At 41.5% G+C, this 16,352-nt stretch overlaps 1 protein-coding gene across 1 annotated transcript; it reads right to left on the bottom strand.

Moving 5' to 3' along the window:
• Positions 1 to 3,828: 3,828 nt before the first annotated feature.
• On the bottom strand, positions 3,829 to 15,527 carry CRABP1 (cellular retinoic acid binding protein 1; the record flags this gene model as incomplete). Its single annotated transcript, XM_084293678.1, has 4 exons — positions 3,829 to 3,879; positions 12,249 to 12,362; positions 15,146 to 15,324; positions 15,458 to 15,527. 4 exons carry the CDS (start codon positions 15,525 to 15,527, stop codon positions 3,829 to 3,831), a joined length of 414 nt encoding a protein of 137 aa, XP_084149804.1.
• Positions 15,528 to 16,352: the final 825 nt, after the last annotated feature.

The raw sequence follows: 16,352 nt of genomic DNA, 5'->3' as shown, positions 1-16,352 counted from the left end.
AGCTACAGGCACCTATGTTTAGGCGATGGAATACTCCCTTGGCCCCTTAAAGCAGCAGGACTGCTGAGGCAACTGAAGTCAGGGCATTTCTATTTTAGTGTCTTCCAGGGAGGAAGTCTTCCCACCTTCTTAGTTATCTGTAACCTGCTGGCTTTGTGTGGAGAGATACTCTTAACCATAAATAACAAGATGGAATAAAATGACGGAGAAGAGTTCCTGAGCACACTCACTTGTACGGTTCACAACAACAAAGCCCTAAGGGCATTTGGCCATCACGACTGGCCACCAGCAGACCTCAGAAGTTGAGCTCCTTGGGCAGAGAGACATGCGAGACAGCAGACATGCCGTGAGTGGTTTCTGTACAGCAACTGAGCAGCCACCAGCTGGACAGAGGTGAGCTGTTTGTCACCACGACATGCTTGTAACCACCGGCTGCTTCCAGGCCAAGGGCCAACACGCTATCTAGAACACAGCAGCACGAAGGGAAGGAAGTTTCTGCATCTCTGGAGGAGCACAGCTTGCTTGCTGATACACACAGCTGTGAGCAGACCCTACTGCTTGCTCACATGCTTGATTCAACACCTAGAGATGTAGACAGTCGGTTTGATCTGGATGTGGAAAACAGTATCCATAAATGCTGTGGACCCTTTTCAGGTAGCCAAGTGATATCAAGTAGGCAACAAACCCTCTGTGTAAATCCTTAGGTGCTCCATTGTCCTGGCATCTTCGTCTATAGAAGTCCCTCACTCCCATGTGCACAGAATGGCCGCCTGAAGCTTTGAGGATCCTACTCTGCTAAGCAACTGTTTAACACTCAGACACTGTGACACCAAGCTTTTGTGCATGCTGGCTACAGCCACCCCACTCTGCTTCCATCACCTCATCTGGAGAGAAGTGAATTCTTTTTTTTTTTTTTCCCAAAAAGTGTATAAAACTGTCTCTGTTGGCCACCCTGGCATTGCTCAACTCCCATGTTTCCCAAGGGGCCTAATCTCAGCAAAGAAAGAAAGGGCAGGAGATGACTGCAAGGCTTTTGGCCAGCAAAATCATTCCAAATCCTTGTGTGCCTAGATTGGAAGAGCTTTAAAATCCAGGAGGACTCACAAAATGCAATTTGGCCTTTGCAAAGTTTCAAGAATGAGCCATAAAACTAACTCTGGACCAATTCTGTTCATACAAATTTACCCACGCACCAGTAACTCTAATGTAACTCCATGAAAGGTAATCAAGTGGTGAAGGTTCCACACTGAAATTACTAAAGAAAGGAACTTCTTTCTTGCCAGACTGTAAACAGAGCTTGGGGGAACAGTTTAAATCCTGGAAGAGGAAAGTTCCCAGTTACGCTGAGCAGCTCATATCTCAAGAGTCTGTTTTTAATCATAACCTCTACAACCCAGTTTCACAGCTCGTGCTTTACTGCATGGACAGCAGTTGCCAACTGGATGGAAACGTAAGTTGGTATTTTCCAATTGGTGGTAAAGCTTTCTGAAGGATATTTGCTGGAGCGGCACAACAGCTTAGCATGATCCTTCCTCGAAATGAGACATAGACATCACTGCTTCCATTAAGTGCACTCACAGGCTCTAGACAGTGTGAGTGAGGTTCATACCAATACTTTGCTGAGTCCTCACAGAGTGTACACGAGGGCTACTTTAGATACAGGCAGAAAAGGTAGTTGCCAATTTTCTGGAAAGGCAAAAGGGTCCTGAACCTACCAGCCTTGACTCTGGTACTTGCCCCCTCTTGCTTGTACCAGCCTCCACCGTCCACCTTCTCACCCACCCCAGGAGTTGGAAGCAAAGCACCCACCCTACAGTGCTGGCAGGCTCCTGCTGATGCAGAGATATGGCATGAGCCAGCACGCTCTACAACACAGAACTCTTTTCTTCTCAGCCTTGATGTGGCAATACACAGTTTTGTCCACATCACTGAGACGCTTTGAGCTAGTTCTGCTTGGCACTTTTTGTGGAGTCCCTTTGGTATAGCTGATTGCACAAGCAGGTCCAGATACTCCATAAATGGAATTTATGTGGGGAAAAATTACAATTTGTATCTTAAAATAAGATAAAAAATAAAGATAGATCACTGTTTCCCCCCCTTATGGTTTCATTCTCATCAGTGGGCAGCATGACCTAAATCCAAACCAAAGTGAACTCATTGCAGTTGATGCTTCAGTGCAAGCTGACACGCAGTATATTTAATTGGTACCAACTGAACCAAGATTGTGAAAATGGGGCTTGGCTTAAGGTTAGAGTGTGGAAGGAAAAGATCCCTCTCTTCAACTGCAATATGTGAATCTGAATAATCTTGAACTTAAATCATCTTGAATGCTGATCCTGGATGAAGAAGGTGTGACCTGTCAGAGAGCAGAGTAGATGGAAAACATCCTGTTTCTCTCCTGTTGTGCTGCTGTAGCTCACTGTGTGACACATAGGACAGGTGGCTATTTTCTCCACAGCAGTTTAAGAATCACGTCAATGGGATTCTTTTGCAGAGCTACAAAGAGACAAAGTAATTTTTTGCCACAGATGTCCAAAGATGATCAAGAGTTGGACCTATTTTACTGCTATGAATACTGAGTACAGCCCAGTGAACAGGACATACACTCTGCTAACTCTGAACCTCTTCAAAATCTGCTATGATTGGGTAATGCAAAGCTGATAAATGATTTTGCAAAGCTAAAAATTGGTCAGATAAGATTGGAGACTGCACAGAACGAAGTAGTGCTCCTAGCATGTATGTCTAGATATCTCACACACTGAAGAACAAGAAAGTTCTTGGTTCATCATAGGAATGCCTGTTCAGAGTGAATCTAACATTTGATAGTGCTGTGGCTGGAACTTTGCACCAGAATAAGTACATTAAATTCGGTGTTTCATTACTGAGCTATGGCTCTGATTTGTGAATTTACTCAGTTGTTCAACAAAAGAAATACTGAATTGACAAAATTGAGAGCTGTAATACTGAGAATGGGAGTGAAGCCATCAGAAATTTTCCCCATCATAGGTGAGAAGGTAGGAGAAAAGCAGCTTTGCCCAGCATTATCTTTTTTGTGACCAAAATAAGTAAAGTCTACCAGATTCTTCTGGCTCTCTAACCATGTCTGAGATGCTTGGGTGTGATGACAGTAAGTATTAGTCATGATCACAATGTTATTTGTCCTGTAGATACAGCTGGGTTTTGTATTTGGTTAATGAGTGTTTCCACCCAGAAAGCGAACCAATGATGATTCAAAAAGAAAAATGGTTGCTCTACTCGGTCATTCTTTACAGATGCAGCTGGAAAGAGGGCAATGAGCTCTCCTTGTCTGGTTCCACTGAATCACAGCCCCAGCAATCACAGGAATTGTTCCTCAGTGACTCTCCAAAGGAGACAGGTCAGAAAAAAGAAGAGGCAGAGATCCCAGTTTGAGAAAGCAGCTTGCAGCTCTGCAAAAGGCCTTACAAAAGTCTAGCCAGCAGCAGTGAAACTCCACACTGACTTCAACAGAGGTTAAAAAGTGTTTCAATCCTAATCAAAGCACTTCTATTAAAAACACCCCGAAACAGCTCTGAGTTATGCCCAATAAGTTTAATAATAGATGAAACCATAGCAAATGACAACTACAGAATACAAAGCAGACACAAAAAAAATGATGGCATAAAAATGAGAAGGAGTAGTGTCTGTGATGAAAAATAAAGTGAAATACACTTAACAGGATATGGATTCATATATAACACACACGGTCACATACAACACCGCATTAGTAACAGCACACATGGATACTCATTACACTGGGGCTTTTCACAGTTCTCCACTTCATCCCAGATGACAAGTAAATGGATTTTTTTACTCTCTTACATAAATTCTCGTGCACACAACATCATCAGCACCGAAGGTCTGGAAAAGAAATAGAAATCAATCAGAAGAGACAGAATCAGCAAACGCTTAACACCATTTTTAATGTTACTTTTACTATAGTAGCTAGTCCTACAGCAGAAATGCAATTTCCTATGCCTTTTGACAGACGAGAGCAAAGAAAGGAGTCATTTTAGAAGAGGAATGCACTGTAGGTGACCTTCTTTCCCAGGCACCATGAATTTTGTCAGAATGATAAATGACCCAGAAATTCCCTTTTTCTATAGTTCCATGGCATGCATTTATAAATAAACATGAGAAAAGAAAGACAATTTGGAATGTAGTGCTGTTATATTTAGACACATTTGCAACACTTTGAACTGGAAATGGTGGGGGTGGAATTCAGATCAGAAGGCATGTTCAAAACACCTTCTCTAGTATTTGCAGGTATAAATCAGAGTAGTTCAAATGAAGTCAGTAGAGCAATGTTGAAGAGTTGGTGAATATGTATGTATGATCTGTGAACATGATGCTGCAAGATGTTGACACAACATACCAAGATATTGAAACCTTTGCTCCCAAGCTGTGATGTGGACAGTGTCAATCACAGCCTTCTTTCAGGATATGTTGACCTTAACCAGTGAATTAGTTAACTACAGAAAGAGTCTGAAATGAGGTCACATAATGGAAAAAATGTAGTGGAGATCAAACTCATTTCATGTTAAGAAAAAATTATGATATCTCGTAAATATTTGATCACTACACATCTGAGAGTCACTGACTTAATACAATGTCCCATTACCACCCCATTTCTCATGCCAGATTCAGTATCTCAGGGTGCCTTGATTTTCCAGGTACCTAGAGTTGGTCTTATATCATGTTATACTGACTGAGATAGGGTTTCACATGTATCTGAAACCTGAGTTGTTTTTGGTGTTGTTGGTTCATTTTTGTTTGCTTGCTTGCTTGCTTTCAAATCACCTCCTAGTCCTGTAAGTAAAAGGCAATTCAATGACAGCAATATTGCAGTAGAGGTTATCAGGGCCTTTAGGCATGAGAGAGATTGTGGCAGCGGCCTGAGAAAGCTACCTAAACCCAAAGTGTTTGTATGTGATTTCAAGTCTGGCAGGCTAAAATTGAAGTAAACAATTAAACATAAAGGAAATATGTGTGCAAGAATGAGGAAATACTGACTACATGCACAGTAGATGTCCAGCTACACTGACATGGACAGTTTCAAGCTCACTACTAATGAGCTGTGAGGTGGGGTGCTTGGCTGTAATAACTGCCAAGGTCTCACTGAAAATATAATTAAGACCTACCCCGGTGTGTTAGGAAAATTCAGCTGGACTTTATTTGTTTTAACGCTTCCTACGCTTGCTTTGGCCAACACCACTTTGAAGGGATTTGGCTTTAAAACCACCTCTGGCATGTGTTTTGTTCACTTTACTGAAGAAAAAGACCTGTTAAAATTTTGGATGGTAAGATTTTTAACTTAAACATGAAAATATTTGAAAAGGAATATTCAAGGATGCGGCTAGTTTCCTACTGCCCGCAGCACCAGCTGCAAACACCCCCACTATGGTTTCCTTCAGCATTTCCAAAATTATACACAAATGTGAAATTGCTTCAGCAGGAGCTCTGCCAGAGAAAGGAAGTCAGAATCAAGACCATGTAGGGCTTGAGATTGTCTGTATAAACTAGAAGGTCACTGACAGTGATAGTCTTTCTGTGGCACATTCAAATTCTGCTAAGCACACTGAAGTTTTGGTCCCTGCTGCTCTTACTTCCATGCTGAAGCACATAAAGAAATAGCTGTGATTGTTGTTGTTATGTACATGGTTTAAATGTGGACTTAGGTAAAAGGTGTTTCCCTACCTTACTGTAACTTACTAGTAGTGTTGATCAAACTCCACTACACGTTGCTAAACCAAGCAAGGAGGAACACGTTCAAACGTGCTGCATTCCTTTTCTTGTGGTTAATCGCAGAAGCATCTACTGTACAGCTGGGCCCAAGCTCAGGGGAAGATCCAAATCAAAAGGCTGTTACTCTTATATCCTTCACACTTAAATCTTTGTATTCAGGGGTAGGATGGAGCAGCCTAATATCTAGGGTTCTAATTCTAGACTGGCAAAAAGTGCTAGTACCTGTCAGAACAAGCAGACTTTAGGGGTTCCCATGACTCAGGGAGTAGAACTTTTTAATAAAGAGAGAGAAAAATCCTGGCTACTTGGTGGTGAAGTTGCAACTCAAAAGAGTGCAACACTACCAAGCTGAATTCAAATCTAACAAGAAGATGCAGGATTTTCAAACACCACACTCCCACCAGCTTGCAAAGGACCCACTCATTTACAAATTGCTACAAGATCAGACTTCTATCTGAATCTAAAATAGGGTTTTTAATGTGCAATGACTGCCAATTACGGAAGAGTTTTCTTCATTTAGCTTGATATAATCTGTGGCTAAGAGTCCAAATGCACACTGCAAAGAAAGCCCTGCACAAGGGGATAATCCAACAAACTGCCGTGTCTCAGTTCCCTCAAGATCTGATGACAACTGATATCATTACAGATAAAATGAGAATTACAGAGCAGTAGTATATAATTGTATGAGTAAATTGCTTTTATAAGGCCTTCTTTATAAACATTTGCTAAGGAGCCTTTGTGATAAGTGGAACAGTATAATCAGGAAAACTGTCACTGAAACAATCACTGGCTAAGATCACTTCTGCCACCATATGCAAAAATCATGTTATCTGTTCATGACTGACCAACTTGCAGAGCCAACTCTCAAAAGGAAGACATAAGACATCAGCAAATAAATGAAAAAGAAAAGATACTACTTAAATGATTAGTATCTTTCCATTCTCAGAAAAGGCTTTACATGGATCCATGTGCAGACTTCCATATGTACACGTGCATACTATAAAGCAGACATTACTTTACACCGTCCCACGCTGACTTCCATATGAGGCGAGCCTCCTTTTGTTAACTGGTTGAATTTAACATCACTTAAATACACTGATCTAATGGGTGGCATCCCTGCCCATGGTAGGGGAGTGGGAACTACATGATCTTTAAGGTCCCTTCCAATCCAAACCATGCTATGATTCTATGATCACTCTTCAAGAACTATAGAAAAGTTAAATGCTTAGGTAGTTTACCATTGTTCTGTACAAGGTTTAGGAACGTCACAAATCTCAGCATTTGGCTGCAAAATATCTTTCCCAATCCTCATTGACTTTTCTTACCTGCTATGTTTAATTTTAGAAGCCAGCAATATAATTTAAAAAATGTTCACTCACTCATCTAAGTTCCACAGTTCACCAGTTTTAATCAACTATGCCATGATTTTTCTGGGAAGGGAAAGGAGGATATAAACCATGCCTGAACCCCTCTGCCCCCTTAATGTTCTGATCTTTGACCCTTGCTATAATTGATTCTGAGAACCCCTGTGTGATACATCAACTGTGCAAAATGTGGTCTGAGGCTGTTTTTAAAGCCTTCAGTAACCATCCACTTTAAAATATTTGTTTTATAGATTAAACTTCTACAGAGGCATGAGCAGCTATGAAAGCAGCAAGGCAGATAAAGTCAGAATATATAGATGTTTCTCATTTGAATAGCAAACTTTCGGAAGCAGTATCCTTTAACTTTGTAAGAGCAGACCTTTTGTTCTTCTGACTTACCCAAGTGATTGATAGCTCATTAATTTCCTTGACAAAAACACACAGCAAGAGCAAAAACTCTACAGACTATAAAAGCAAAGTTAAGTGATGAAAAAGCATGTTACAACAGCCTAAATACCAGGTCTTAATTTTTAGACAAGTAAATGAAAAACGTACTTTTGTATTAGATTCCAATTTTGATTGCCCAAGCTCTAATCCAAGTGGCTTCAGAGTGGAATTGTAGACAAGGATATGCTGACTCAAGAATACAGTCAAGACAAGCAGATGTGGACTTTGATGGGGATCTATCCTTTCCACCCTCCTTTGTTTACATATTCCATGTAATCTTTTTCATCTAGATTATTCAGTCCTTCTGAAAATCAGAAATGCTGAAATCTCAGCAAGAGCATCCCACAAGATTATAATTAACAGCACTGATTAAAGTAGATGCAATGATCTAGCACATTTGCAGCACCTTTTTTTTTATAAAGCAGAGCTCGATCCTGAATCCCTCACTTAGCTGAAAGGTCTCTTTTCTAATGGAACTTCAGACATACATCTGCCATACTGTGAGCCAAATATTATTTATGCTACTAGAAAGAGGAATCTCACTCTCCATGCTGCAAGGAACTAAGAACTAAAGGCAAACATAACTAGCACCTGAAGGTAAAGAAAACCTTCCCTAACTAAATAGCTTGTTCCCAGCATCTGTGTACCAGAGGAACAGAGGTGCCATGAAAGAACATCATATTGCTCCAAGGGTGTATCTTTGAAGAACACAAGGAAATTCTTCTGCCAGGATGCAAAAAAGATTGATAATTATATAGTAATAAAGTTTTTATTTTAGCTCTGTGGTAGTCATGACAATTCAACACTGATTTTTTTTTTTTTTTTAAAATATGGATTAAAAAATGCATTTTATTTAACATGCTGTGTTGGAAAGAAAAATATATCCTTCCACTAGGGAAATGTCATAATTTAATGGACCCCCTAAGCAACGTGGCACATTAGATCAAAAATTATGTGGCAAACCTCCAAGATTTATATAGACACTATTAGCAGAGTAAAACTCATTCCTCACCCCCTGCCTGTTGCCCCAAGCCTATTTCCCATTAATGCCTCAGTCTAACACAGTTTAGATTCCTTCTTGCAACTTTTTGCACATGGTATATGAGTTTTATTGATTTCCTCTACAAATGCATGTAATAGCTAGGAAGGAGACAGGACTTCTTGAAAGATTTATTTGGCTGGAGAAGCAAGAGCGGAGTGTGAGAAGTATCAGCCTTACAGAGTTCCTGAACTGCTACATCACAGGGTCTGCTCCATAAAGGACATTTTCCCAGCTGCAGACATCTAGAAGTTCATAGGAATGTGGTTTCCTTCTGCTTAGGGAGCTTTGGGAGCTTTGCCAGAATAGAAATGTGGAAATTTTACCAAAGTATCTCAGGAAAAGTGAAGGACCAGAAAGTATTTCTTAGGTAAGTAAGAAGGTTTGAAAAGTGTGAAGATGGGAACCATTAAACGTTTGAACTGATATGGGCAGCAAAACTGCACGAGAGTGAATTTCAGGTCCTAAAGAACCCTCAACAAGCTGGGATGATGGAAGGAGAAAAGGGGGGAAGACAGAGACAGTACATCTTCTCACCATGATCTTAGATTGGAAGAAGTAAGACAAAAAAGAGGGGTTGCAGACTCAGACACAAGACAGATTTCCAAGCAAGACATAAAATAATAAAATAAAATTCCAAGCTGAACGTTTCTTCACTGGAGTGATGAAAAATCCAAACACAGCTGAGACACAAGAGATCAAAAGGGATTCCCCAGTCTTTCCACTAAGAGCTCCTATTCCTACTTTGCTCCCTGTCATGGTCAAGGGATGCACCTCAGCCAAACCCTTTGGGTAGTTTACCTTTTAAAGCCCAAAGAACAGATTGCAAGGAATATTCTGGGGTTCTACGATTAGAAGCTACAGACAATAAATATAGCATCCTTTAATCCTTTCTGTCTTCCACTAAAGAGAAGGTCTGCCAAAAGGATTAATTTTGTCCATCTTAAGTTCTCCAAATGGACCCTCACACTTACCACCATTACTCTCAGAAAAACCTCATTACCGAGCTCCAGGGTGACAGAAGATTTTGAACATGTTGACCCGCGCATTTAAAAGACTTGGACATTCAATCTCATCAAATGTCTCATCAAGGAGCTTGAAACTTTGTCTTGAGGATCTAGCAATGCCCTAATATTTAATAAAATAAAATAGGCTTCAGAAAAGAAAAATGGAATCACAGAATCATATTAAATAGTGAAAAACAGGAAGAATGATCTCAATCACTTGGAAACATACACTATGTTTTTATAATGGCCACAGTAAAATCCTATTTAGCAACCAATGAACATGGTCTTAACTTGCAGAAAAGGGGAAGATGATTGGTCTGGGGAATCAGAAACTAGGAAAATCACTTGGGATCATGATCAGCTAAGCAAGAGTTTCCAGAAAAAAAAAAAAAAAAAGAAAAAAAGAAAAAAAAAAAAGAAAAAAAAGTATTTACATATAAATCAGAAGAATTTCAGCTAAGAGTGGGGAGATGGGGTCACTACTGCATCAGATGCTAGTGTGGTTGCTGGCAAAGTGGCATGTGCAGTTCTACTCTTCACAGTTTAGAAAGTGAATTGATAAATTGTAGGGGCTGGAAGAATGATTCAAAGAAAGTTTGTTTTACATTGAAGGGATCAAGGTCTTCTAGTGATTTAGCCTAACAAAAATAAGGTTTTTCTAGGAGGTGGCTTCATTGGTGATAATAAGAAAATTATTTGCAATAATGAACATTAGGAATAATATTTAGCTTCTAATGAACACGGTATGTAACAGCAGGAAGTTGAATCTAGACATGTACAGATTAGAAGTAATGTGTATATTTTAGTGGCAAGGCAATTAACCAGTAAAACAACTTATCAGAAGTTATGTTTGTGTTCCTATAACTTGAAATATTTTAATAAGAAGGAGGTTTTTCTAATTTATATCCTAATTTGAAAAACAATTCATTCAGAAAAGCTCAACAGGCTCTATTATGCAAGAAAAAAGGCTGGAGGCTTTATAATCTTTGAATTGCTCTTGTTTCTTAACCAACATCATTCCCCTTCGCCATCTGGATAAGTTCATGTTGCTGATTGCAGGAGGCAGTAGTATTATAACTGGCTTTCCTGCTTTGCTTGGGAACAATTCACTTAGTTTAACAGCTACCTCACTAGTTTGTTGTTTAAGTAATAAACTACAAAAATTAATTGTTAGAAGGCTGAAAAAATGATAGCTGAGAATACATTTTGTTCATTCCACTATATATGAAGATGAAGCAGAGATCAAAGTACTTTGTCTCCTAAACTTTTTGGATAATATAAAGAATTTCAGTGGTTGAGTGGGAGAAAAAAATAATAATAATAATAAAAAAAAAAAATTTAAAAAAAAGATCCAGAATGACAGTAGTAATTCAAAGGAAACCAGTCTGATTTCATTAACAGCATACACCTCCTCCTAAGGGGTGGGTGAACAGTTCCAAGATGTCTGGAATAACATTAACACCTTAAAAGCTTTTTATTTATACTTGGTTAGGTTTGGGTCTTGTTTTTGTTTTAGATACAATCTTTAAAACAGAGCTCCAACTGCTTTAGAGAAGCATCTGTGAGTTTTTTTTTGGTTTGTTTTTTGTTTTTTAAAGTGCAGGGGTTTCATTAGTTGGATAGTTCAAAATAAAAACTTCCTGCTTTGATGTCTTACGTGTCACTCCAGCAGCTTGCCTTCCGTGACCAAACTGATGAGGCACAGGAGTTCAACCTACTGATTTACCCAGAATTAACTTGTAAGAACACATGGAATAAAATGATTCTGAACTCTAGCTGAACTGTGCTACTTGCAACCCAGAGAAACTGTTGTCTGCATCCAGTTCTGGATACTGTTGCATTAAAGTCAATTGATGACTGAGGAAATACTCAGTAAAGAGAACTCAGCTCTAACAGAAATAAGTGCAATATAAATAAAGAAACTGCATATGATTTATGGCATAAATTGAGAGGCAGTTGCAGAGGTGCTGCTCAGAATGCTCAAAGTAACCCTGCTGCCACATGTAAAGTTACACAGGAGTGGGGGGATGTTGGCTGACAGCAAACATGCAAATGGGTGGATTTCTGACAAGCTCATGAGGGCAATTTTGAACTGCATTCAGAGATGATCAAGGAATTGGGGAGGGTGGCAAAGAAAGGGAGTAACTGTGTGTTCTTCATAAACAAAATGAGATTAGAGCATACTAACAACATGCCACATCGCTCCTATACACCATGTGACTGTGTTTAAGAAGCAACACATTAAACGCATGCCTTCTGGAGAAGAAGGTTCTTCAGAAATGAGGTCAAACGCTTTGATCTCACTTTCACCAGAGAAAATCTGCAATAAATCAAGCAAATTCTTTGGCGTTATTGTGGAGCAGAAGTGGCCCACTTGTGATTATTTTACCAGTAAAAGTATGATGAAAGCTATAACAATAAAATGCAAGTGAGAACCTGCATATATTTTCATTCATTCTTTAAAAAATCAAAAAGAAAGGAAAGATTGATGTGTGAACTATACTACAGAGAATTTTGAAAACAGCAGTTTTCCAGACAGATTTGGGTAAGGAAAAATACTACATCATGCTACACAGTAATGAAAGCTGTTAATATGGTGCATGCATTGGGTGGGTTCAAGGTTCTTACCAAAATCAGCTCATCATTAGCTAATTCTCGAGTCCAGTATGTTTTAGGACCATCTCCCTCAATAAGAGTTTGTTTGCAATAGATCTTGTTTTCATTCTCCCAAGTGGCCAAACTCTGCGGGTAAGAAAACCATTAGGAATAACATTAATTATATTCTCTAGCAGCATGAGGCAGAGAGACAGCAATGAGCAGTAGTGAGAATAATTGCTGCAGTAAAGGAGCAACACATAGATAAAGGCAAAGGGAAAAAGGCATCAGTGGAAAGTGGTGAAATCAAACTTAAGGTGTAAGTGGGCTTCCTGGAAGTAAGTATATATTAATAGCAAAGTAATTGTAGATGTATCTTTTCAGTGTAGATCAGCATTTGTTTCTAAATTAAAAGCCATTTTCATAAAATGCCTAATGGTGAAAAATATTTTAAAAATGTGATGTAGTGTTCACATTCCCAAACACATGTTTGATGTGACATGTTATTTATCACTACTGCGTCCCCTTAGTGTAAAAGCATCAAGAATTGTATGTATCATTTTATGGTCATAAATAATGCAGTATCTGCCTCTTATAACCTTTCATGCTATATGGCACTCTGCCAAGTTAACAGTATGTTAAGCACATATTGTGCTAACAAACCAGAATAAATCACAATTAAATTAAAGAAACTTTGTTAGGATTCTATTGTTTGCAATATTTCTTTTTTAAGGCTGTGGGTCTGGAGATTGAAACACCCTCAGGCGTTTTTCAAAGCATTTGAATAATGACTATGAAACTACAGAAAAATAATTTAAGAAAACATAGGATTTTGTTTAGCTTTCACAAATAGGCAAGCCCTGACTTTCTGTTGCTTTTCATTCTAGCATTGAACTATTATTCTATAGTGCAATGGAACAGCTGTGCAGAAGGATGCCCTATAATGAATGTGCAAGTAATTGCTTTACAACTAGCACATGGGAGACATTCATTAGTCTGTGATTATATACAAATACTGTGTGCACACATATGTATGCATAAATCCAAGTTAACACATCCCAGACTTTGCAAGGGGAAATTAATTAAATAAATAAAACCCCTTTCCTTTGATTTAGAATTAGCTGTTCACTTTATAAATACTTTTTTCAAAACAGTACTTTTTTTTTAGGCCGACAAGCCATCTCAAGCAGCAGTTATAGAAGCTATGCCTTTCAGTGCAACTGCGTAGGACTCTTCTTTGTCTGTCTGAACAATGGATTAAGTTAGTTGGCAGAACAAAACCCTCCACTCCATAAAGTATATCACAATCTATCACCAGTTCACAATTTTGCCAGGTATTGCAAATTATATTCTGAAGTATTATTTTATTATCTCTCAGTTTCTGCACTGTGGCCACATCTTGATTATATATACACAACCGTACAACTCATTCCTGAGACTGGACTGTAAACAATTTCACAACACATGGAAAAAATTTACTACTTCAGAAAACACATTTCTTTCAGATTTTTCCAACTTTCAAAGCTTACAGCCGTAATTATTGTTTTTCCATCTGCAGCAATAAATCCTTCTCCAGAAAGCGGGTCACATTTATTGTGTGCACATTATGCACTAAGACACTAAAATACTACTTTTGCTGAACAAGATAAACTACCAAAGCCAGCAACATTTCCTGAACAAACTGTTAAATATACGATAACTCATCCTAGAGATGAAGTGGATGTTCTAAATCTTCACCATCTCCCAAGATCTGTCTCCCTTTTTCGTAAGTTTAAAGTCATAGCAATTGCACTGAAGATAGCAAATTTATGCTGAATTTTTAATTGTTCAAATGGTCTCAGAAGCTGGCCCAAGAATCAACAGAGATTACAGCTTGGCAAGAAGATTATTTCAATATCACAAGATATTTTAAAACCCATACTCTTTATCTGGGACTACGTTCTGGTACTCTTTACAAATTCTTCTCTCTCAGGCAATCTTATAAATGTCAGTGAGAGCAAAGCAATTGGGCAAAGGATTACAAACGCATGTCTTTGTTAACTTTTTTCAAAGACAGCTATGATTTTCTCCAGTACTCCTGATCCCATGTATCTACACCAGCAAGAAGCCGGTGTCAGATGCTGCTGACTGACAGCACCACTATTATATCCCCTCGACAGCCACAAAAGTGGTTACAAAGGGCAGAGGAGCAGGGGCTCACACACTCAGAATCAAACCCAAAACACTCCAGTGAACGCCCTCTGATGCACTTCTGCACAAGGAGATGGTGTAATTATGTCTGTTATAACTCTGGCTGAAAGTCTGTCTTACACTGTTAAAGATTTATCTGATCAGCAAACTGAAGACATGCACTCGAGAGATGATTCCAGCCCAAAACTACCAATAGTCTGTGGTCCTGCTTGTGAAGATGTCCGATTGATTTTAGTACAAAAGTTATGTCAGGCTTGTGCACTAAATCCTGACTCTTAAGGTCTCTCTCATTCCACCATTCCCTGTGTTCCCATCACGGAGGGAGACACAGGAGATCTTTCACCGCAGCTGAGGTGTCCAAGGCAGAGGGAGGCAAAGAGAACTGTACAAAACCCTGCCAGCCAAGGAACTGAGCTGTGCCTTCAGGACCTGCAACGCTCTGTTGCCTTCAGATTTCATTTCTACCCTGTCCTGCATGAGGGAGAATGCTGGAAGAGGGAAAAAGTGTGCTGCGACCACCATGAACCCCCCCAGAGTGTTTCCCAGGATGAAGTGGTTGGACGGCAGCGATGGCACCGTTTGGAGATGCTGGCACCAGGAGTGTTTGTCCTATCTAAGAAGAGATTGGTAACGCTGTTGGATGGGCACAGCATCCCTCATGGCTAGGGCAGCAGTTGTGTGTCTGTAAGTGTGCACACAGACACCCCACGCACGCACACACACGCGCGCTCTCCTCCTACCCTGCACTTTCGGCCATCCACCGTCTCCTCCTCGAAGCTCTCTCCGATTTTGAAGTTGATCTCGGTGGTGCGGACGGTGGTGGAAGTTTTAATGTAGAACTGGTCCCCGTCCTGGCGGATCTCCACGTGGGGCTTGGAGGCGGCGGCCACCGCCACCTTCCTGAGCATGGCGTTGACACCTGGGCGGAGAGGAGGGGAAGCAGAGCCTGAATTCAGCCTCCAGCTCGCCCAGCACCGGGCACCGGAGCGCGGCTGCCCCTTACCCCCTTCCCCCGGGGCCGGGGCCCCGTCCCGTCCCGTCCCCCGGCTCACCCAGCGCCTTGAGGAGCTCGTCGAAATTCTCGCTGCTCCTCATCTTCCAAGTGCCGGCGAAGTTGGGCATGGCTGGGCGGGCGCTGCGGACGGCGGCGGGGTCGCGGCGCTGCTGCTCGGGCTGCGGCTCGGGCACCTTGTGAGCGGGGCGGGCCGCGGCGGCGGCAGCACAACGGGGCACACGCCCCCGGCCCCCGGCCCGGCCCCCGCCAGGGGCAGCCCCCCCGGCCCGGCCCGGCCCCGCAGCCCCCGGCCAGCGCCACCCCCTGCCCTGCCGGGGGGCTCCCCGGGAAGGGGGGGGGGGATCGATCGGCCCGCGGCTGGGGGCGCCGGAGGGGGGCCGGGGTGGGGCTGCCCGGCTGGAAGGCGCCCCCGGGTCGTTACCGAGGCCCCTGGGGAAGCCCCCCGAGGTGTGTTCCCCGCCTGCTGCAGCCCCCAGCGGTGTGCTACGGGGGGAGCGCCTCGCCCGGTATCAGCAGCACCTCCAGTGCCTGGCCTCGAGTGTCCCGGTGTCAGGTCCGGGATGCTGGACTGCAGCTGATTTACCCACCCGGCTGGTTGAAGGGGAGCGGAGTTTGGCGGGTTAAGGCAGTTTTGCTGCTGCTGTTGTGCATAAGGAAATGCTCCAGACGCTCAGAGGTCTGTGATTCCCCACTCAGACCAGAGCCAGATGTATTGTAATTATAGGAAAAGCTCTGCTGAACCGGCTTCACGGTACGTCCACAACCGTCCTCCACTTGTTAGCCTCACTCTGTAAAATGGACGAGTTGGTTGCTTGAGGTATGTATAAAATGTGTTCACTCCTGGACAATGTACAGATCTAGGAGTTTCGTCAGCCAGAGGTTAGGCAGCATTCTCCTCTTCCTCTGCTTGTCACCCCAGGAGGAGTTGTACT

This window comes from Netta rufina (genome assembly GCF_964035555.1).
Source record: "Netta rufina genome assembly, chromosome: 11".
NCBI lineage: Eukaryota > Metazoa > Chordata > Aves > Anseriformes > Anatidae > Netta > Netta rufina.
The sequence above is the reverse complement of the archived record's forward strand: the minus strand, read 5'-3'. Positions and strand labels throughout refer to the sequence as shown.